We start from the raw sequence: 23247 nt of genomic DNA on the forward strand, positions 1-23247 counted from the left end.
CAGACTCTTTACCATTTGAGCCACAGATTTCCTTCCATAAGAATGAACAGTCTGCTATTCTGGATATGTCACATTCACCTTGATGGTCTTTGATGTCCCTCTTCTCATAGCTGCTCTTGCTCTAGCCTGGTTTAACACCTAGCATATTTCCTCTGTTTAAACATCCTCATTTTACTTTTGACTTGACATTGTCTTGAGTCTTCTTTCAGAATCCAATTCAGCTCCTGCAGAATCTCTAACATGGATCTCTTTTTTACTCCTGAATTATAATTCGGACATATTTTGTTCCCTATTTGATTCACTCCTACTCAGTAACTCTCCTATGACTCTAGCATAAAGGACTCAGCTTCTAGGTTGCTCTTTCTAAGCAACTGATCATCATCTAGGAATTTGGAATTAAGAGAAAAGCATTGAAGGAAAATGAGAAAGAAGAAACAACTGGTGGAAAATTTCAAAATAAAGCTATTTGAGAGTATATTTACAATCTTGGTCCCACTTAAATCATGTTCTAGGATAACTAAATGGGATAAATTGTTTTGGAAACATTGTCTGTGTAAAGCAGGTAAGTTATGGAAAGATGATGATCTTAGATAATTTGGTAGTTAACTCCTAGGAGAATAATTGACTAATGTTTCAGGAAATCAGTTGAAACTCAACTTAGGCTGTCAGGTCATTAACATATAATTGCATTTAGGGTTTCTGTACTACCCTGTGAAACATGGATTCTCCCAGGGCTTAAGTTCAAATGAGTGTGTGGCTTATAGACAAAACAAAATGAAATAGAGGTACAAAGGACAAATTGGAATTGTTTCTTATTCAACTTTCCTACATCTGAGTGAATGACTTGTCAACAATGTTCATCCTAATATTCTCAAATATCATATGTTGCATTTCTTCACAGCAATCAGTATTTCAATAAATTTTGTATTGATATTTGTGTAGGAAGTGGTCACCTTTCCTCTTAATTAGTGATTTGGCTATGACATTTCCATATTGCTTTCTGCCACATCCTCATTTTGTGCAACTATAAAGTTTGTTTGGCCCCATTGTAAAAGTTGCATTACTCAGGAAGCTCTGTAGTACATGTACAGCTTATTGCATCTGAACTCAATACAGTGTATGTTCTTTGTATGTGATAATAATTCAAGATGCTTGTTTTAATTTTAAATGCCTCCATGATGGCTTCTAACTAGAGAATGTTTAAGGTACTTGGTGATAATCCATATTTAGTATTTCCTTGGGAGTTAAGAAGAATTACTGAGCAGTCAGATTATTTTTTTTCTTTTTAGTTTTAGCACATTTTACATTGTTTCAATGCTCTGAGGGCACATATTTTAGTTGATCTCTTAAAAGGTAATCAAAGCTGTTCAACCAGTTGTGTGAAATTGGAAAGGCATACTTAAATTCACTAGTTGCTAAACAGCGAAGATGAATTTATTATTAAGGAAAGGACCTAGAAATGTGGTTGCCTACATTTTGAAAAAGAAATGTAATAACAATGGCAAAGTATGTGGTGAACACCATTCTAAAATATTTAGACATATTAATGCATTTGATCCACAAAAAATGAGTGCTGTAATTCATTTCATAAATGAGGAAATTGAAGCAACAGTGATTAAATTGCCTAAGGTCAAGCAACTGATAAATGCCAGTGTCAGGATGTAAATCCAGGAAGTTCAGGCTCAGAACGTGTACACATGGTCACCATAGAAGATTGTTTTTCAGGTGGTTGGATGGGTGGGCTGGCAGGCAGTGGAACCAGGTACACTGGGAAGTAAAAGGAAAGGGTAGGTTTTATGACAAACTGTGCTCACTTCTGGGCTTCCCTGATGGCTCAGATGGTTAAAAACAAACAAACAAAACAAACAAACAAACAAACAAAAAACAAAACCGCCTGCAATGCAGCAGACCTGGGTTCAGTCCCTGAGTCTGGAGGATCCCCTGGAGGACAGAATGGCAATCTGCTCCAGTATTCTTGCCTGGAGAATCCCCATGGACAGAGGAGCCTGGTGGATTACAGTCCATGGGGTTGCAAATAGTCAGACATGACTGAGAGACTAAGCACATGCTCACTTATGGAATTTGGAACCTAAATGATGGGATTGAAGGGAAGGATTTACTAAGATTTTATGTGTGTGTGCGTGTGTGTAAAAAATAGGACACAACGTTTGTTGTTTTTTAAAAATATAAATTCATTTATTTTAATTGGAGGCTAATTACTGTACAATATTGTAGTGGGTTTTGCCATACACTAACATGAATCAGCCATAGGTGTACATGTGTTCCCCATCCTGAACGCCACTCCCACCTCCCTCCCCATCCCTTCCCTCTGGGTCATCCCAGTGCACCAGCCCAGAGCACCCTGTCTCATGCATGGAACCTGGACTAGCAATCTAGTTCACATATGATGATATACATGTTTCAGTGTCATTCTCCCAAATCATCTCACCCTCGCCCTCTCCCACAGAGTCCAAAAGACTGTTCTTTACATCTGAGGACACAACTTTGTACTCCTGCCCCAGGCTGGCGTGATCTCAGGGTGAAAAAAGTAGCATTTACATTGAAAATGAGATACATGCTGACTCACTACTTTCAAATAATAGCTTTTCAGATAGATACCAAGTGTGAAATCACTAATAATATATTACCTTTAAATAGCAACTTCTTCAAAGATATATCTAATTTTCTATAGTTTTATTCTTTTTCTGAGGACTGCATACAGAAATCTCAACTTAGTCTGAATAGTTGCAGCTAATACCCATGCTTAATGGCTCCGTCTTTTTTCTCAATTCCTAGGATGGCATCACTGACTCGATGGACATGAGTCTCAGTGAACTCCGGGAGTTGGTGATGGACAGGGAGGCCTGGCGTGCTGCGATTCATGGGGTCACAAAGAGTCGGACACGACTGAGCGACTGATCTGATCTGATCTGAGGATGAATTTTCAACATGGTGTCATTAGTATCAGTATTTACAATTTTGTTTCATTCTTATTTTTTCTGAGGGAGATAGCAAAGTGAATAACTTTATTTTTCTTTTTTTTTCAACTCCCACCACCTAGTTTAGACACTCATCACCTTCTCTCTGGATTTTCATGAGTTTTCTAACTAGCCTTAAAAAAAAAAAAAAAAAAAACTATTTTTAATTAGAGGATAATACTTTATGATATTGTGTTGGTTTCTGTCATATATTAATATGAATCAGCCATAGATATACATATGCTCCCTCCCTCTTGAACTTTCATCCCATCTTCCACCTCCCACCCCTTCCCTTCTAGGTCATCACATAGCACCAGATTTGAGCTCCCTGCAGCATACAGCAAATTTCCACTGAATATATATTTTACATATGGTAATGTATATGTTTCCATGCTACTCTTGAAATTCATTCCACCCACTCCTTCCCCTGTGTCCACAGGTCTGCTCGCTATGTCTGTGTTTCCATTGCTACCCTGCAGATAGTTCCATCGATACTATCTTTCTAGAGTCCATATATATGCGTTAATATATGATATTTGTTTTTCTCTTTCTGACTTACTTCACTGTGTATAATAGGCTCTAGGTTCACCCACCTTATTAGTACTGAGTCAAATGCATTCTTTTTTATCACTGAGTAATATTCCATTGTGTATATGTACCACTTCTTTACCCATTTATTTGTTGGTGGGCATCTAGGTTGCTTCCATGTCCTAGCTATTGTAAATAGTGCTGCAATGAACATTGGGATACATGTGTCTGTTTTAATTATGGTTTCCTCAGTGTTTATGTCCAAGAGTGGATTGTTGGGTCATATGGTAGTTTTATTCCTAGGTTTTAAGGAATCTCTATACTGTTCTCCATAGTGACTGTACCAATTTGCATTGCCATCGACAGTGCCAGAGGGTTCTCTTTTCTCCACACCATTTCCAGCATTTATTGCTTGCAGATTTTTTTGATAATGGCCATTCAGGCCACTGTGAGGTGATACCCTGTAGTTTTGATTTGCATTTCTCTAATACTGAGTGATGTTGAGCATCCTTTCATGTGTTTATTAGCCATCTGTACATCAAGGCTGTATATTGTCATCCTGCTTATTTAACTTCGGTGCAGAGTGCATCATGAGAAATGCTGGGCTGGATGAAACACAAGCTGGAATCAAGATTGCTGGGAGAAATATCAATAACTTCAGATATGCAGATGATACCACACTTAAGGCAGAAAGCAAAGAACTAAAAAGCCTCTTGAAGAAAGTGAAAGAGGAGAGTGAAAAAGTTGGCTTAAAGTTCAACATTCAGAAAATGAAGATCATGGCATCCAGTCCCATCACTTCATGGCAAATAGATGGGGAAACAATGGAAACAGTGCGAGACTATTTTTTGTGGGGGGAAGCTTCAAAATCACTGCAGATGGTGACCACAGCCTTGAAATTAAAAGACTCTTGCTCCTTGGAAGAAAAGCTATGACCAACCTAGACAGCATATTAAAAAGCAGAGACATTACTTTGCCAACAATGGTCCATCTAGTCAAAGCTATGGTTTTTTCAGTAGTTGTGTATGGATGTGAGAGTTGGACTATAAAGAAAGCTGAGGACCAAAGAATTGATGCTTTTGAACTGTGGTATTGGAGAAGACTCTTAAGTATCCCTTAGACTGCAAGCAGATACTAAAGGAAATCAATCCTGAATATTCTTTGGAAGGACTGATGCTGAAGCTGAAACTCCAATACTTTGGCCACCTGATGCCAAGAACTGACTCTTTGAAAAAGACCCTGATATTGTGAAAGATTGAAGGTAGGAGAAGGGATAACAGAGGATGAGGTGGTTGGATGACATCACTGACTCAATGGACATGAGTTTGAGCCAGCTCCGGGAGTGGGTGATGGACAAGGAAGCTTGGCGTGCTGCAGTTCATGGGGTCACAAAAAGTCAGACACTACTGAGCAACTGAACTGAACTGAACTGATGTCTTCTTTGCAGAATTGTCTGTTTAGGCCTTCTGCTCACTTTTTGATTGGGTTGTTTTTTTCTCATATTGAACTGTATGAGCTGCTTGTGTATTCTGGAGACTAACCCTTTGTCTCATTTGCCCTGTTTGCTATTATCTTCTCCCATTCTGACGGTTGTCTTTTCACCTTGTTTATAGTTTCCTGCACTATGCAAAAGCTTTTATGTTTAATTAGGTGCTATTTATTTATTTTTGCTTTTGTTTTCAATACTCTAGGAGGGGGATCATAGAGGATCTTGCTGTGATTTATATCAAAGAGTGTTCCTAGTTTTATATAAATAAAAAAATGTACAGTAAACACACATTTTATTTTCATTCTCAAATGGTGCAAATCAAGATGGCAATGGATGCAGATGATAATATTCAGGAAAACTGGGCTTCCATAACATTTATAGTGGTTATTGAGTGATTTATTTTAGCTTTCCATTTCCTCTATCTAATCATTTTCAAAATGAGAAGAATATATATTCACTTAATGTAAGATATTGTCAAATTATTATAGATTTTAAACAAATGAGCCTGGGGTCATTTTTAACACTGGAATGGACAGACAGTAACTATATAAACTGTTAATATATTATAGACATAATACAGAAATCAGCAGAAGTTTTCCTTCTTGTAAATTAAATTTATAAGAGAAAATCAATAAAAATTGACAATATTTCAATACAAGAAAAAGCATTTTAATTGCCAAGACCATAACCCATACTATTTTTCTTTCTTGCAAGCATTACTCTACTTCTCAAGTCACATCCTCATGAGAGAAGACCTATTATAGTTTATATAAGGCTCTGATAAAACATTTTTTAAATTGGCATGCCTTACTTAGGTAAGTGTGATACATGCACGTGCATGCACACGGTTGTTGTTGTTATTCAGTGGCTAACTTGTGTCTGACCCTTTGTGACCCCATGAATTATAGCATGCCAGGCTCCTCTGTCCTCCACTATCTCCAGAAGTTTGCTCAGATTCATGACCATTGAGTTGGTGATGCCATCTAACCAGTTCATCCTCTGTTGTCCCCTTCTCCTCCTGCCTTCAATCTTTCCCAGCATCAGGGTCTTTTCCAATAGTCAGCTCTTCACATTGGGTGGCCAAAGTGTCAGAGCTTCAACTTTCATCTTTCCAATGAGTATTCAGGGTTGATTTCCTTTAGGATTGACTGGTTTGAACTCCTTGCAGTCTAAGGGACTCCTCTCAAGAGTCTTCTCCAGCACTGCAGTTAGAGGGCATCAATTCTTCTGCACTCAGCCTTCTTTGTGGTCCAACTCTCACATCTGTACATGAATATTGGAAAAACCATATAGAGACTGCCATAGATATATATATATATATATATATATATACACATCACAATTTTCCCATGCTAGAATTAAAAAATCTAGACAATTATTCAACAAGATTATTGACTGATTTTGTCTTTCTCTACTTCATCTTACTTTCCTTTCTTGCTTTCTATCATTCAGCAGACTTTGTTTTGAGGTCCATACTATATACCACGTACTGTTCTGCATGCTGACAAGATCCACAAGGTCTTACCCTTATAGTGAAAGTTAAAGTCACTCAGCCGTGTCTGACTCTTTGCAACCCCATGGACTATACAGTCCATGGAATTCTCTAGGCCACAATACTGGAGTGGTAGCCATTCCCTTCTCAAGAGGATCATCCCAACCCAGGGATCAAACCCATGTCTCCCACATTGCAAGCAGATTCTTTACCAGCTGAGCCACAAGGGAAGCCCAAGAATACTGGAGTGGGTAGCCTATCCCTTCTCCAGTGGATCTTCCTGACCCAGGAATCGAACTGGGGTCTCCTGCATTGCAGGCGTATTCTTTACCAACTGAGCTATAAGGGAAGCACTTACAGAGCTCATATCAATTGCCGTGGGATTGGAGACCAGGAAAGCACAAATACAAAGAGCATCTTTGCATAGTGTGATTATAGAAGTCTTCTCTGACAAAGTGATAATGAAGTTATGATGCAGCCGTGGTGAGAAGGGGGGAAACAAGAGTTCAGGGAAAACAAACAAGTGAGAAAGAAGGAAATAGGTTGGAGCATAGTGGCTCAGCAGGACTTGGACTGGGAAACTTTATAATTTTATTTTAATTTAGATTACCAACTGATAAACAGAGATACCTAATAGTTGTTTATCATAAATCTTCTTTCTCAGCTATTTTGGGGAGAACATGCACTTTGGAGTCAGAAAATCAAGGTTTGGAGTCTTGGCCTTGGACCTTCTACCTGGGTGATACCATATGAGCCTAAGTTTTCCCATCTTTGAAAACTGGACAAAGTTATTTGGTTTTCATAATTACTGTGAATCCCCTATATAATGTCAGACACATAACAGTTACACTGCAGCTATTAGTTTCTTAGCATTTTTGTTTCCATGCTTGAAGAATGACAAGAATGTGACTTAATCCATTCACTTAGGCAGCTTCTCGTTCACTCACTAGAAGGTTGTTGACCACCCACTAATTGACAAGATTGTGGAAAAGACAAAATCATAGTCACCATTATTGTTTTGGAAGGTTTGGAGATGACAGGCTCAGAGTAAAAGGAAGACCGAGACAGGGGGCTTCTCTGATCTGTCTGTGAACTGGATTTGGGACACTATAACATAAGGATTGGAAGAACCAGGATGAGAGCAGGAGTTTTCCAAACCTACTGGAGATAATTTTTCCCTGCCGAAATGTTTATGTTTCATAGGTAGAAGCCTCATGTGGGTGTGATTCCTGGATTATTGTAGGAGAAGATGCTTCAAAGATATTTAAACACATTCGATACTTAATACCTAATTTAACTCTGTCTTCTTCCTCCAAAAATTCAAAGGAAGAGACTTTAGAAACAGGTAAAGGGAGATGATATGCGCTGTCATTGAGTGATGCTGAATAACATGTGTGTTTAGGGAAAGCTTTGAGAAAAGGGACAGAAGCATAGAGGAAACTCAGAGGACACTGCTATTAAAATAATAATAAAATGCTATAGCCATATATTACCTTAATGTAAGGTGCAAATACACACTCTGCTTCTCGAATAGATTTTAATTTTAGAATGGCAAAAGCCACTGGAAGTGGTGGGTAAATCACATTAATTACTGGAATATCTTCATAAATCTCCAAATGGCCTTCCTCTAAACTACCTATCTCTGTTTTTTAGGTGGAATTGGTGAGTCACTGGTGATATTCTGCCTTTTAATTTTCTCTCCACTAGTTCCTCTTTTCAGTGTTGCTGAAATAAAAATGATTCTGTCATGTGGCTGGACATGCTTAGAATATAGGACAGGTTTTGTTACAGTTTTCTTCCTGTAGATAGAATCTATTTTAGCTTGAATTAAGGGTCACCGAATAAAATCAATCAAGAAAATAGAGAGATACCTGTCTCTGAATTCCCTTCTGTCTACCTTCTACCTCTGCAGCCCATCTGCTCCCGCGGGTACCGTACGGGCTCAGTGTCTGCCCTGCTGTCACCTCCTAGTACCTTGAGCCAGGTGCAGTTATCTCTCTGGAGGATGCTTCTTGATTTCACATCTCTGGATAAAAATCTGTTCCTGGTATTCAAACCCATAGATTCAAACCTTCTTGACTTCTCCCTTTTGCAGATGGCTTAGAGTGAACTCATTTTCTCACTCAGACCTATTTCTGTATTCCCATCTCACCTAAGAATAATACTCTTCACCTACTTACTCATCCTGGAAGCCCAGAAACTATCATTGATTCTTCACTCCCCATTAACTTTCACAGTCTCTCAACTATCTGATCCTGCCAAGACCATCTTCTTAATTTTCTACAAAGCTGTCTTCTACATTCCATCTGCACTGTAATTATTTCAGACAATCAGCATATCTTTCTGACATACTGAATGGCTCATCAATGGTCTCCATTCTTCCCTTCCTGTCCTCCCCACCAATCAATCATCTTCACTGCTAACCATGGTGGTCTTTCCAAACATGAACTGGGTTCATGTTTGGAAAATTCCTTAAAAATCCTCAAAAGGTTCAGCATTGTCTACAAGTTAAAATCCACACGTATGGCAAGGCATGCCAAGCCCCTCCAAATGATAAATGAAGGCAGCTCCTGGCTGCTGGTCTTCCTGCCAATTTTTCTCCCTTCTCTCTGTCCCCTCCCGACCTAAATATACACCCTGAACTCAAACCACATGAAGCTTTTGCATTTGCTGGAATCTGCTATCGCTTTCTCATATCCATTATCTGTACCTGTGTAGTTAGTGATGCTTTCATTTGCTTTTAAAATTCTTTAGTGTAAATGTCATCTCCTCCAGAAAGCCTTCCTGATTTTTCCAAAGCAGAATGAGATGTCTCTCTGTGCTCCTCAGCAACACACTGACAGTGACAATTACTAGTGTTGCCATATTCTAGTGTACCTATTGGATGGCCTTCTCCTGCCCCCTTAGACTATGAGAAGTTTAATTCGTAGTGATGATTTCATGAATCTTTGTTAAAAAAATTAACTGAACACATCTTTCTATTTTACATTGAAATGCTGCTATGTAACTTAATGATGCTGAATAGATGTGGATTATCCCGCCTTCTTTTTGCCTACACAGATGAAGGATCTATGAAGTAGGAAGCCTAACATATATAAAGTTATTTTTTTCTATTCAAAATTTATTTTCAAACAACTTTTATAGGCCTTGGTAGACATAATCACTGGCAGTTTTAAAAATGTTCTCATAAAAATAACACACGTAATGTGCATATATTTTTGGGTAAAAAACCCCAACATATTCTATACTTCCAGCCATGCTTATTATTCACAAGATAATTATCAAGAAATTGCTTTTTGTAAGCAAAATCCTTTTCCACTCATTATCTTAACTCTTCACTCACTCTTCAATCATTCTTCACTCTACTCTCATTTATTTTTATATTTAAATATTAATATAATTAATGTACTGGAAATCAAAGACCTAAGAAAAATACCTTTTCTGTATTGAAAAAGGAAGAAATTAGAAGATATTCTGAAATCTGTTTCTGGAAAGAGTAGGAAATGAATCTTCTCCCTAATTATCAGTCTAGGCATGGTCTACTCCATCACTATTGTAATTCAGAAGAGTTGTGGTGAGTGTTCTCTTAGTATTATGAGACCAAATTAGTCTATTGCTCTCATATACACTAGATTTTTATTTGATAACCTAAGATTACCAGCGAGGAAGTTGCAAAATTGTACAGAACCAAGTTAAAATTGTTTCTAAAAATCGACTCTCATGTCATGGTAAAATGAAAGCTTTCACACACACACACACACACACACACACACACACACAACACACACAGACATAAAGAGTCTATGAAATAGGAGATTAAAAGAGCACATTGAAATAAAGGAAACCAAGATAAAAACAGTGAAAGAGGAAAGTATGTTTTAACAGCAGGAAATGGCATGACTCGGCATGAAAAAAAGAGTAAAAAGTATAGAAAGACAGCTGGGAGAGCTAAAAGTAAAAATTAATGACAAAAAATGAAAAGTCTGCCTTCAGAAAACTGAAAAAAATTAAGTTTCAAGGCCCAAATATTGCTATATTTTAAGATTATCAGGATAGTATTTGTTATACTGCATCATTCTTTTAATTTTCTTAAATTCAGAAAGATAAGATTCTTCACTGGTGACAATTGTAAGGCACATATTGATCTCCACTTGCTTTGACACAGTAGGGTCCTTTGTACCCTTTGTATCCTTGACAGCTGGGCTATGACACTACTAGCGGAGCAAGTTTTTATTTATTCCTTTTTTTTTTTCTTTCTACCTGAGGTACTTGTTCCCTCTTAATATGTTTCCTGGGTACTTGGAAACCAAATAATTCAAACTGTCATAAGGGTGAGGGTGCACAGCTTTCTTTTAATTCAAATGCTGCCACTTTACTCTCTAATCTGTAACACGACAAGAATCCAACACTAAACAGCTATTTTTTCCTTTATTTTAGTGCCTTGCTTCTGAATTGGTTACTGATACATAAGTACTTCAGATTTCTGCCCTTGTATATAAAAGCAGACTATAATAATATAAATAAAAATATAAATACTAGCCTGGAACAGTAAAAAAAAAAAAAACAAAAAAGTAAACTTCACAAAGCTATCTTTATAGCAGATGATAAGGTCCAAAATATAAAACAGATATTCTCTCCCCAGCCCCAGCCCATCCCACCTAAACTAACAATGTACCAATTCACCTTTCTCATTTGGCAAAGTGGTGGCAAAACACACACACACACACACACACACACACACACACACAACAAAAGCAAACCATAAACACATAACTTTGGAGATAAAGCCAAAGTGAAAAAAAAAAAAAAAAAAGATTAACTTCCTAGGTTTAGGAGCTTTTAATGCATCTCAACAGTATATGTTGAGATGTTACTCATTTTGAAGTCACTGTGCTAGAAAGATAAGCCACAGGAAGGGGGATAAGATGCAGAAAAATGCACAGTTAATCACACAGCTGGCCAGAATATAATAAGAACTCCAAGCAAAACACTCACAGAGGGTATGAAGGGTTCAAAGGAAGAAGGTATCTTAGCCAACTGGAAGCATCAGGAAATCTAATAGAGGATATGTCATTTGAGGTGGGTCTGGAAGAATGGGTAGGATCTGGAAGATAGAGACATCTATTTCCACTGATTCTTAAGATTTAGGTAGGTGCTCATTCGATTTTCTCTGCTTCTACATTTTGACTTCTTATTGAATTTCTAACTTTCTGTATTTAACCCTCCACTCCATGACCACTGAAAATTTAATCATACCAAATTAATCACTGACTCCTGAATGAACCAAACATTTTAAACTATCATTTTGCATGAACTCATAGGATTCTCCCTGCTCCACTGCTTTCTTCTCTTTCCTCGAGTAAGTTGCAAAGTAACATAAAAGACTTGGTTCATTTTCTGTCTTGACCCTTCCGTGCATGAAAAAGTGTGTTATCTCATAGGTATTTCCAAAACCTGTATGTTGCTGGATTACTGTGTCTCATGTTGTATCACTTCATTTATAAGCTTGATCCTCCAAGCAAACGATGAGATCCCTGAGGCCACTGGCCGTGACACAATCTTCTCTGTACCCTCAGGCCCGTTTCTCTCAGAGGAAGAGTAGTTGGTGTCCGAATGTACATACCCTGATGGAATCGGTGTTTGCTAGAAGAGCAACATAGGCATGTTCTCATAAGCTGCGGTCCATTCTGAAAAGTAGGCTGTGGAACCTGGGGTTCACCCTTCCTCTGCCCGCGTGGACCACTGAGCAAGGCGAAGGCCACATGGAAGCCCACAGCACCACACTCTTGCCCTAGTATGCCATCCTCCACGCATTCTAATGCCAGCATCTAAACACTTCTAAACACTTCTCTGCAGCGGCCTAAAGTGGCCCTTATTCGTTCCTTTCCAGGATCAGGGAAAACACCTCCCTGGCTTTCAGTCTGTGAGAAAAAAAAAAAAAAAAAAAAAGACTAGGACTTTCCTGAAGCTGGGAGCGGGGATTCCCTCTCCAGGAACGTGCCATTTCCACGCTGCCTACCTGGCTGAAGGCGGCCAAAGACAAGGAGCCGGGTGACCTGGGGACATTCGACGCGCGCGGGTCCCCCTCCTCCGGAGTGGGGGATTTCAGCCCGGGAACCCACTAATTAGGCTCGCCCCCATTGGTCGTCCCCCGGCACCTCCGTCACCGTTATGCTAACGAGGGGCGTCTCATTGGCGGGGCCGCCGCGGCGGCCCCGCCCACGGGGAGAGCCCTTGCGCTGCGCCGGGACCCCCAACCCCAGGGCCCCCGGCGCCTGCGCGGCCGTGCGGGGCGTCCGCCTGCGGGAACCTGCTGCAAGCTGGGCTAGCCTCCGAGGAGGGTCGCGCCTGCAGCCGGGCAGGACGGGCTTTCACCCTCGCGCTGTGCGCACGCCCACCCCTCTCCTCTCTTTCTAGGCACCGCGCGTCTTTTCTCTTTTTTTTCGGGCGAAGTAACTTTTGCATTCCCGCCTCCCCCGAGTCCTGGCGACCAGAGGCGGCGCCCAGCCTGGGGGCGGTTCCTTGGCATCGTCGGTCCTTGTCAGAGCCAGACTTTTGCTCCTGGGCTGGGTTTGCATCATCCCCATCACACCCTCCGGAGGAGAGGAGCCGGCCCTTTCGGCCTCAGCTTCCGGCTGGGCGCAGACCCCCATCCCCCTCCAAGGCCCCTTCCCCCGCTGCGGTCCCCCTTCCCGCCGCCTCCTTTGACGAAGTCCTCTCCCCCCCACTCGGCAAAATTTTCTTTCGCTCGCCCTCCTTGCCTCCTCCATTCGTTGTCTCACGTTTCCCACTCTTTGAGGAAGGATGGTTGATCTGGAGAGCGAAGTGCCCCCTCTGCCTCCCAGGTACAGGTTTCGGGATTTGCTGCTCGGGGACCAAGGATGGCAGAACGACGACAGGTGAGTGGTGTGCTGCAGTGTGGCTCCGGAGATACAGCTGGAAAAGGGAGGGATAGGGAGGCCGAAAGGCTAAAAGGAGGGAGACGAGGAAAGGGAGCCAGAGCTTGGGGGAGGGAGGGAGAGGGACTCTGACGTGTCTCTCCATTTTGACTATAGGGCAACTGGTGTAGGCAAGGAACTCCTTTTCACTTTCGGACCCCTGCAATGTATTTATTGCATGTTTTTGGTGCTTATTCTTTTGTCTATCTGTGCTTTCCCAGGGTGTGGATGAGGCTGGTGTGAGAGGTATAGTATGTCCAAATGGCACGCAGCATCACTGCCGATCAGTTTTCATATTTTCCCCTTGGCTGTTGTTAATCAAATTCGAAAATGCATCCGAGTTGATTGAAAAAGCACACCTGATTAGGTGTCCACCTACCACTGGGAAATTTATGCTTTTTAAACATTTGGAGACGCAGGTAGACAGTTGGTTTCAATATGTAACAGGTAGTTAGTGAAAATGACAGCGTTTGCAATTGGAAAAACTCACTTTGAACGGGTAACCATGATTATTATTCATAATGTGTTCGTATAGCATGATCCAACCTTCTCATAAATAATGTATTTAACCTAAATAGTATATATGTCACAAAATTAAAACATAATTTTCAAAACTAGAGTGTTATTAGCAACATATTGCTCATGTGTTTTATCTGTAGCATCACTGCTTTGCCTCGTTAAACTTTTGGAATTACTCTTGTTATGTCTTATTATTATTTTTTAAAAAGCACATTTTATGTTTCATTGAATTTGGTATTTTCTGAAATAGTCATTTAGGTATCACATGCCACATTTCCTTGTTTTAAAATAATACGTGTATACTAACTAGACTTTCAACTCAACTGAAATGTTTCATTAAACTTCAGTTTGGTATTGCTGTTCTGTATTAATTACATAAAAACCCCATTATTGGCCCCATTCAGAATTTCCTTGTTCAACCACTGGGAAATACCTTCCTCCCATCTCAGCTCCCAATACAAACCCACACTACACACAGGGGATTTTATCTGGGGCATCAATTGTGGCCTTCTTCTTTGGTCTCATATTAGTAATTTAAAGGGATATAGATGTTTTGAAGATGATATTTCAGTTCAATCTCTTTAGGCAAAAATGTATACATTGATAAAAATTAAAGAATTCATACCAGTATGCTTGGTAAGTAAGGTGTTCTGGTTGACTAAAGATGAAGAAAAGAATATTTAAACAATTTCAGTGCTAATTGACATTTAGATACACTATTTTAACTTAGCTCACTGGCTCATCATAGAGATTGGATCTATATTTGTTACTTCAGGACATCAGGATCATCATGTATTAATTGAATAGAAATCCTCATTGCAAAAATGTGAGTTGGGCAGAGTACATAGAGGACATATTTCAGACTGGTGGTGGTAGACTTGTTTGTTTTTTAAACATCGTATCTAAGATAATAATTGCTTATGGGGTTGCCCTTACTTTTCTAGGGATGCTGAAGATATTTAGTTAATTTTGGTTAGTTGAATGCATCCTAAATGAGTCATTGCCATGTTAAAAAATGTTTTGCACTTTTAAAATCCCTTTTATAATATAAGTTTATACTAGCCCAAGTTTAACTCTAAAATTTGTCCGTATTTACTAATAAAGTATTGTTACCAAACTAAACTTGGGTCCACTTGCCTGTGCAGTAAAGCCAATCTACTGACAATGCTTTGTGGTGAAGGCAAAAGAAAAAGTGAAGTTGCTGAGTCGTGTCCAACTCTTTGCAACCCCGTGGACTGTAGCCTGCCAGGCTCCTCTGTCCATGGGATTTTCCAGGCAAGAATATTGGAGTGGGTTGCCATTTCCTTCTCCAGGGGCAACTTCCTGACCTAGGGATGGAACCGAGTCTCCCGCAGTGCAGGCAGACTCTTTATCATCTGAGCTACCAGGGAAGCCCTGGCAAGTGCAGCCTTTATTGCTGAGCCACCAGGGAAGCCCTGGCAAGTGCAGCCTTTATTTCAGGGCACCAAGCAAGGAGTCCAGGTAGCTTGTTCTAGAAATGCCTAAACTTCCCAATAGCTTTCAGGGAGATGTTTTTAAAGACAGAATGTGGAGGAGGTGCAGTTGTGCAGTGTGTACAACTCCTGGACATTCTTTTGATTGGTTGGTGATGAGGTAATCAGGAGTCTACATGTTCAACTTTCTGGTTCTAAACCAGCTTGGGGTCTACCAGGTTGTGGACAGCAGGAAGTTAACTTCTTCCACCTAGTGGGGGTCTTAGTGTCTGCAGAACAGCCTAAAGATCAGGGCTTAGAATGTTTTGATGGCTGTTGAGGTCCTTGACTTTGTTTAATGGCTGACATATTCTTATTTTGTTTTACTTGACTGTTTTCCTTTCTTTCTGCCATTTCCCCACTTCCCCAATTAAATTTATTCTTTGGAACTCAGCCTCGGAGGCTAAAGTTTTCTACAGACGAGGGGCAGGCAGAGGACACGGTGGGGGGAAATCTGTCTTGGGAACTCCCCATAGGGTCCTATTTGGTTACAGTATTAACATTTTAAACATTGTTCATTCACATTTAAAGGTAATTTTGTGCCTCCATGAAAACTTACTGTTTAATTTTGGTTTTGTTTGTTGTCCATCTTTGAAGACAAGATCCTTTGATTAATAGGGAGGACCCAGATTTCAGTGCTGTGTTTATTTATTCACTACCTGAGTGGCCTTAGGCAAGTCATTCAGCTGTTACAGATTTCAGTAATTTTATTTCTGTAAGATATTCCTGTAAAACTAGCAGTTTACACTGAGTACTTAGCTAGTGCTATATGTTAGCTATCCTATGAGTTATATGTGTATGTGTGTGTGTAACATACATGTAAAGACATATGTATAAGTTAACTTACAATAGTTATTATTTCAGTCAGTTCTCTGATAGTCCTTGAATTATAGATAATTATTTTAAGGACTAGGAAACTCAGTTTCTGGGAAATTAAATACTTGTTATGGTGATATACCTTACAAGTGTAAAGATGACACTTGGGTTCAGTCCTTTGTGACTCAAATTACTTAGGAAGCTCCTAATTTCCCTCTACCTAATTAAATTTCAATTTATAAGAATAATTTTATGGAATCTAGCATAGGTGAGGTGCTCTTCATTGCATTCCCTTCTTAATCCACGAGTCTAAGTTTGCAAGTGAAGTCATCTCTTTTGCCTTTAGTGTGGTCACAAATTTTTCTTTGCCATTAAGTGTGAGTAGCAATTCTGTTCTCAGTTATCTTCGTGGGCTCAATTCCTACAGAGAAAAGGAGAAAGCGCTCTTTAATCTGGGAATAAGTAGACAGTTCTGCCAACAGATGCATTTAGTGCTCTGCCCATATTTTCTGGATATTTTCTAGGAACACCCTCTGCCTGATATTTTTTGTTTGTTTCCTCTTGGCCTTACGTGCACACCCGGCCCTCTTGGAGAGCAAGTCAGAAGTACCACTGAGTAAATACAGATTTGTTAGATAAATACTGTAGCCTTCTAGTTCCTTGGTTGGGACCACTCTGGCTTATATTCTTTATACTGTGTCCTATGGGACCCCACTCTAATTGGTATAGGGGGGGTAACTGGCTTGATATTGTGAGCTTTATTAGCTTTCTTCCCTCTCTCCCTAACTGGTATTTTCTGGATCATTTCCCAAGTAAACTACTTACACTTCCATCCTTATCTCAAGGTCTGCTTCTGGTGGAATCTGCATCAAGATGGATATATTCCCCATCTAGAGGCACATTCTAGAAATGATGGGGGAGAATTAGAGGAGAGGAAAGTAGAGCTCTTCATTTTAAGAATTTTAAGTTCAATCTTAATAAGATATGGTGGATTGGCACGTAAAAATGAGTGAGGCATATCACTGATGCATGAAGAGGTAATGTTAAAGAGGAAATACTGGTGAGTCTGTCATAATACAGAAGTGTATATTCCACACTATAGATTTTCTGTAAACTAACCACAGATAATTCACTTATATTTATATTTTACCACCTTTTGGTAGGGAAACAGATACATGTAAAACACATGTAATATGAATGTATATGCATAATGTATATGTAATAGATCTGTATTCTATGTGAAAGTGAAATCGCTCAGTCCTGTCTGACTCTTTGTGACCCCCATGGACTGTAGCCTATTAGGCTCCTCCGACCATGGGATTTTCCAGGCAAGAGTACTGGAGTGGGTTGCCATTTCCTTCTCCAGGGGATCTTCCCAACCCAGGGATCGAACCCGGGTCTCCCACATTGTAGGCAGATGCTTTACCATCTAAGCCACCAGGGAAGTAATTCTATGTGAAATATATGGAATACTTATGTAATATACACATCAATGGATCATTGTGTAAATCTTATCCTCTAATGCTCATGTTCAGTTGTATCCGACTCTTTGTGACCCCATGGACTGTAGCCTACCCGGCTCCTCTCTCCATGGGATTTCCCAGGCAAGAATACTGGAGTAGGGTTGCCTTTTCTTTCTCCAAGGGACCTTCCATGCGAAATGCCATGCTGGATGAAGCACAGTCTGGAATCAAGATTACAGGGAAAAAAATCAATAACCTTGGCTATTCAAATGACAGCACCCTTATGGCAGAAAGTTAAGAGGAACTAAAAAGCCTCTTTGGAGAAGGCAATGGCACCCCACTCCAGTAGTTTTGCCTGGAAAATCCCAAGGATGGAGGATCCTGGTGGGCTGCAGTCCATGGGGTCGCTAAGAGTTGGACACGACTGAGCTGAAGTGAAAGCTCACTTTCACTTTTCACTTTTCACTTTCATGCATTGGAAAAGGAAATGGCAACCCACTCCAGTGTTCTTACCTAGAGAATCCCAGGGAGGGACGGGGAAGCATGGTGGGCTGCCGTCTATGGGGTCGCACAGAGTCGGACACAACTGAAGTGACTTAGCAGTAGCAGCAGCAAAAAGCCTCTTGATGAAACTGAGAGGAGAGTGAAAAAGTTGGCTTAAAACTCAACATTCAGAAAACTAAGATCATGGCATCTGGTCCAAACACTTCATGGAAAATAGATGGGGAAACAATGGAAACACTGACAGACTTTATTTTCTTGGGCTCCAAAGTCACTGCAGATGAAATTTCACATAGCCATGAAATTAAAAGACACTTGCTCCTTGGAAGAAAAGCTATGAAAAGCCTAGACAGCGTATTAAAAAGCAGAGATATTACTTTACCGACAATGGTCTGTCTAGTCAAAGCTATGGATTTTCCAGTATTCACGTATGGATGTGAGAGCTGGACCATAAAGAAGGCTGAGCACCAAAGAATTGATGCTTTTGAACTGTGGTGTTGGAGGAAACTCTTGAGCGTCCCTTGGACTGCAAAGAGATGAAACCAGTCAATCCTAAAGAAAATCAGTCTTGAATATTCATTGGAAGGACTGATGCTGAAGTTGAAACTCCAATACTTTGGCCACCTGATGCGAAGAGCTGACTCATTGGAAAAGACCTTGATGCTGGAAAGATTGAAAGCAGGAGGAGAAAGGGACGACAGAAGATGAGATGGCTGGATGGCATCACTGACTCAATGGACATGAGTTTGAGTGAGCTCTGGGAGTTGGTGATGGACAGGGAAGCCTGGTGTCCTGCTGTCCATGGTGTCATAAAGAGTCAGACATGACTGAGTGACTGAACTGAACTGAGCAGTCTTTTATCCAGTCAGCTAATGTTTGAATGCATGCTACCTCTCAGGGTCTCGTGAAGTTAGGCTTTGGGAAGAACATAAGAAAGGATGTGAAAACAGGGCTTCATCAGGGAGGAGTTCACAGATATAATTTTAAGTGAATTTCTGCCAAGATGTTGACAGTATTGCTTATGTTATGATGATGTCCTTACATAATTTCTATTTTGAAAATGTCAAGAAGAGCATCCACCATTTGTAAGTAGTATATTCAGTGTTTGCTTGAGAATGAAGTAGCTAAAATCACTAGAGATGGCTCAAAGTCTTCTATATACTTTAAACCTAATATTTAGACTACTTAATATCATCAAAGTTACTCTGTAATTGAAACCAATATGAGTAGAGACTGAAAATTTAATTGATCTTCTGTGGGGACCATTCTGTAATACATAAAATTGTAGGGTTAAAAATACATTTTTTCCCTGTTTTAAGATTTATAAAATCATAAAGATTTAGAATATTCTCTTGCAGTTAAAGATTGGTAAATTTCAGGTCTTAAATGTCTTCCGACAGTTTAGACGAGCCATTCTCATCCTTCATCATGACTTAGTAATTTTAAAGTTTGGAACACAATGCACTAGATGTGGATAAATTATCACAAGTGTAGATAAATTGCTGTTAATGGACAATTCTCAGTTGCAGTCATATGGGAGTAGGCCATTTAATTAACATTATTCTAGAGTTCAGATATTTGGTCAGGTGTTGCAACTCAAGTAATTTTAAGTGTATCATTCATATTTTATAGTTGACATTCACACATAATGCAAACGAGTCACCTAATGCATTGTGGTAATTGAAAATATAAAAGAACTTGAACAAAAAGTACAGTTCAATCAATTAATAGTTAAGAGGTATTTATAAAATGGAGAGAATGTTGGATAGCTTTTGGAGTATAGGTAAGTTTATATATCATACAATGTAAATATGTGACTTTATTTTTTGTTGTTATTTTTTCTTTGTATTTTTTTTTTAGTTTTCTATAAAAAAATTATTTTCTGTGACTTTACATAATCAAATTAATTGGGGTAATGGTTTTGGATTGGCACATGGCAAATTTATATGTTATCAATTTTATCTCCCTTATTAAATTATGTATTGTTTTGAAAGTATCCATTTAATGTAAAGTTTTTATTCCAAATGTTTATATTCAGGTCAGTAATACACTTTTTAAAATATTTTGTGCTATTAAAAATAATTAAATTTTAATTTTACTATTTAATTAATTATCCAGTTATCTGTATATTGTCTATACATAGTGGAACCAACCATGCATATGCAATATCTATAAAAATGATTTCAGCATTTATTATTCAAGAGTCCACATAGTTCTATATCTGTTAGAGCTGTTGTATTAAGAGAAATCTCTGAATAAGGCAATAAAAATATTACCTGCTACTGATATAGGTAACGGTGCAAAAATTGACTTTACACACACACATATTGTGTGTGTAAACCCACTGCAGAATTCTTGCTTGACATCACAGAAACAGAGAAGCCTGGTGGGCTACAGTCCATGGGGTCCCAAAGGAGTCAGACAAAACTGAGCAACTAACACTGGCCTTTTTTTTTTAAAAGATAAATAATATAAATGAAAATTTATTGTGGTCTTCAATATTGGTACAAAATAAACATTAAATTAATAATATGCTTAGCCATAATCTGTACCTTTAGGTTAATACTGAATGTGATACTTCTGGGGTTTCCAGTCATGCTCTTGTTCATATGTTTATATATTATTTTGTCATTGATGGTTCATCTGTTTTTATTAGTGTATTTGTGTATTGCTGATGTTGTCTTACTTATGTGTTGTGCTTGTCTCAATTGCCTTTAGAAACTGAAACAAAAATAAATATTTTTTACAGTGATATTTCACCAGTTCCTTTGTATATTTATACTATGAAATTAAATAATGGTGACCTTTTCTGAGCAATATTTGATACTTTTGATCAAGAGTTTTTTCAATCAAGATATTTTTAAATTAACGTTTTTCCTAAGTCTTAAGTTGCTAATTTAAAATTTCTCTATAAAAGAATCAAAACAATAGGTAATGATCCAGAAGAACAGTTACTTTTACTCTTTGACAGTTTTTGACTAGATATGGAATTTTTAAAATAGGTCTTGGGATCTTAATAATCAGATAGTAATCAGATTGCAATTTAAGAGAAAATTATTTAGAGAATAGTGAGAAGAAAGGTGCATATATAGCACTGAGAAAATCTCAGCCTCAGTACAAATTCAAACTGGTTGTATGCAGTCATAAAAACTACAATCCAAACAAAGTTGGGGGACTTGCAGTCCCCTTCACACTGAGTGTACCGCCCAGGTAGAATAGATAAAGATAAACTGAACTACAGACTTCTTTCTGATAGTCATGGGGGTGGTATGTAAGGTTTTTAATGTTGTAAGCAAATGAACCAAACGTTATGAAGAAGCAAATTATAAAGCCTACCTTAGATATATATTTTACCCTTGCATTTCTATAAAATATAGAATGTTGTTAATCTGTCATTTAATATAATCCATATTAAATATACCTAATACACACTTATAAATAATGATTATTGTGTGTCAATTCTCATTGACATAGAAACTGAGAAATTTGCCACATATTGCAATCATGAGCTTTATTCTACCAACCAAATTACATTATTAGCTTTCTTTTGCCTAAGGCGATCATTAATACTGATAACATTTCTAAGTTATGCATTATGTCACTGTTGTTTTGTTATACGCTTGTGTATTGCAGAACAGAAACTGTGGTTCCTTAGGAGCTGAGGGTCCCTTGTATTCTCTACCATCTCTCACCCAAAGCCTTGTTCATGTACAGTTGGCCTCATCATTTGTCCCAGCATCTGGGTGCTGCATGACCTCGAGCCACTGTGATATTTGATTGCATTTCTGTCATATACAAGGGAGACCACATATGTGTTTCCAGCAGATAAATAGAAGCTCAGACATTGTGAAGGCAAGAAAGCACTCTGAGAATGGCATTGGTTCCTTATGTCTGGTCATCTGGAAGCAGAAGAGTGAACACAAAATTTCTGACCTTGTTTTCTTAATAACCAGAACTAGATTCTCTTAAGGAGAATCTGAGTTGTAGTACAGTTTCAAGGGAAGGAGGAAGCACTGCTCTTTGAAAAGTAAATTATTTATGTAGATGAATTCAGTGTATCCCTGGTAGGTTTACTTGTCTGCTTTGGTTGGAAAGCGGGGATGGGATTGGAGTTGGGGAGGGGATTCCATAGAGGCTGAAAAGTTCACATACCCTGAAAGGAGTAGAGGGGATGTACTTCTAGGGCTCAAGAAAGAGCATTTGCAGAAAAGCAAGACCAGGGAAGTGAGATTTCTCTCCCCAATTTTTTCTTGGATCAATCATATTGATCGTTGTCATTTTCTTTTTTTTTCTTCCGTGACAAATAGAAGCAGTGAGGGAAAAACAGACAGAAAAACCTAGGCTGAGAAACCTGGCTGGTCCATAGGGCACTGTTGACTGGCAGCGAGTCCCTTTCCTGTTCAGATTCATTACTGGGCCTGTCTTTGGATTGTGCTTCAGCTCTCTTGCTCAGTATGCTCAGTCACGTACAACTCTTTTGTGACCCCATGGGCTGTAGCCCAGGCTCCTTTGTCCATAGGATTCCCCAGAAAAGAATACTGGAGTTGGTTGCCATTTCCTCCTCTTGGGGATCTTCCTGACCCAGGGATGGAACCTGCAGCTTCTGTGTCTCCTGCATTAGCAGGCGGATTCTTTACTGCTCCACCATCTGGGAAGCCCTTTAGCTCTCTTAGCACTACTGCGATGATGCCCTGGCTTTAAAGATTAAGAATCATTTCTCTCTGTGTGCGTCTTCCTGGAACTCAGAGTTTTATTACTTCTTCTTTTCACATTGCCCAAGTCTGTGTGAGAATAGGAGCTTGCACACAAAGCCAGAAACCTCTGAATCTAAGGACTAAAGGGCAGCTTGTTCTTGGCTGCCTTGCATTGCACCTTGCACAGAAACAGAATGATGAACTGCTATATCTGGGGCATCCTTAACTCATCTTGTAAAGTACCGTGTGAAGAGGGATAAAAGCAAATTGACACATTTTAACCTCATTCAACTCCCTGTGGGAAGACTTGAAGATTGTCCACATGTTGCAGACAAC

The 23247-nt window shown here is 39.2% G+C and overlaps 1 protein-coding gene and 1 long non-coding RNA gene across 9 annotated transcripts in view; one reads left to right on the forward strand and one right to left on the reverse strand.

Annotated features, from left to right (window-relative positions):
- Window positions 1–2131: 2131 nt before the first annotated feature.
- LOC139176315 (uncharacterized) lies at window positions 2132–12735 on the reverse strand. Its single transcript, XR_011560718.1, has 3 exons — window positions 12507–12735; window positions 12111–12408; window positions 2132–6258 (listed from the first exon to the last, which is right to left on the reverse strand). It is a non-coding gene; the product is annotated as an uncharacterized lncRNA (long non-coding RNA).
- A 57-nt stretch (window positions 12736–12792) lies between these two features.
- KCNT2 (potassium sodium-activated channel subfamily T member 2) overlaps window positions 12793–23247 on the forward strand; it is a 436001-nt gene continuing 425546 nt past the window's right edge. For 7 of the 8 annotated variants that reach the window (XM_070767900.1, XM_070767905.1, XM_070767902.1 and 4 more), the window contains exon 1: window positions 12793–13386. In XM_070767900.1, coding sequence (XP_070624001.1) covers window positions 13292–13386 — 95 coding nt within the window. In that variant the 5' untranslated portion in view covers window positions 12793–13291. The remainder of the gene's footprint in view (window positions 13387–23247) is intronic. The other variant, XM_070767906.1, reaches the window with a different exon arrangement.

Source organism: Bos indicus, chromosome 16 (genome assembly GCF_029378745.1).
Source record: "Bos indicus isolate NIAB-ARS_2022 breed Sahiwal x Tharparkar chromosome 16, NIAB-ARS_B.indTharparkar_mat_pri_1.0, whole genome shotgun sequence".
NCBI lineage: Eukaryota > Metazoa > Chordata > Mammalia > Artiodactyla > Bovidae > Bos > Bos indicus.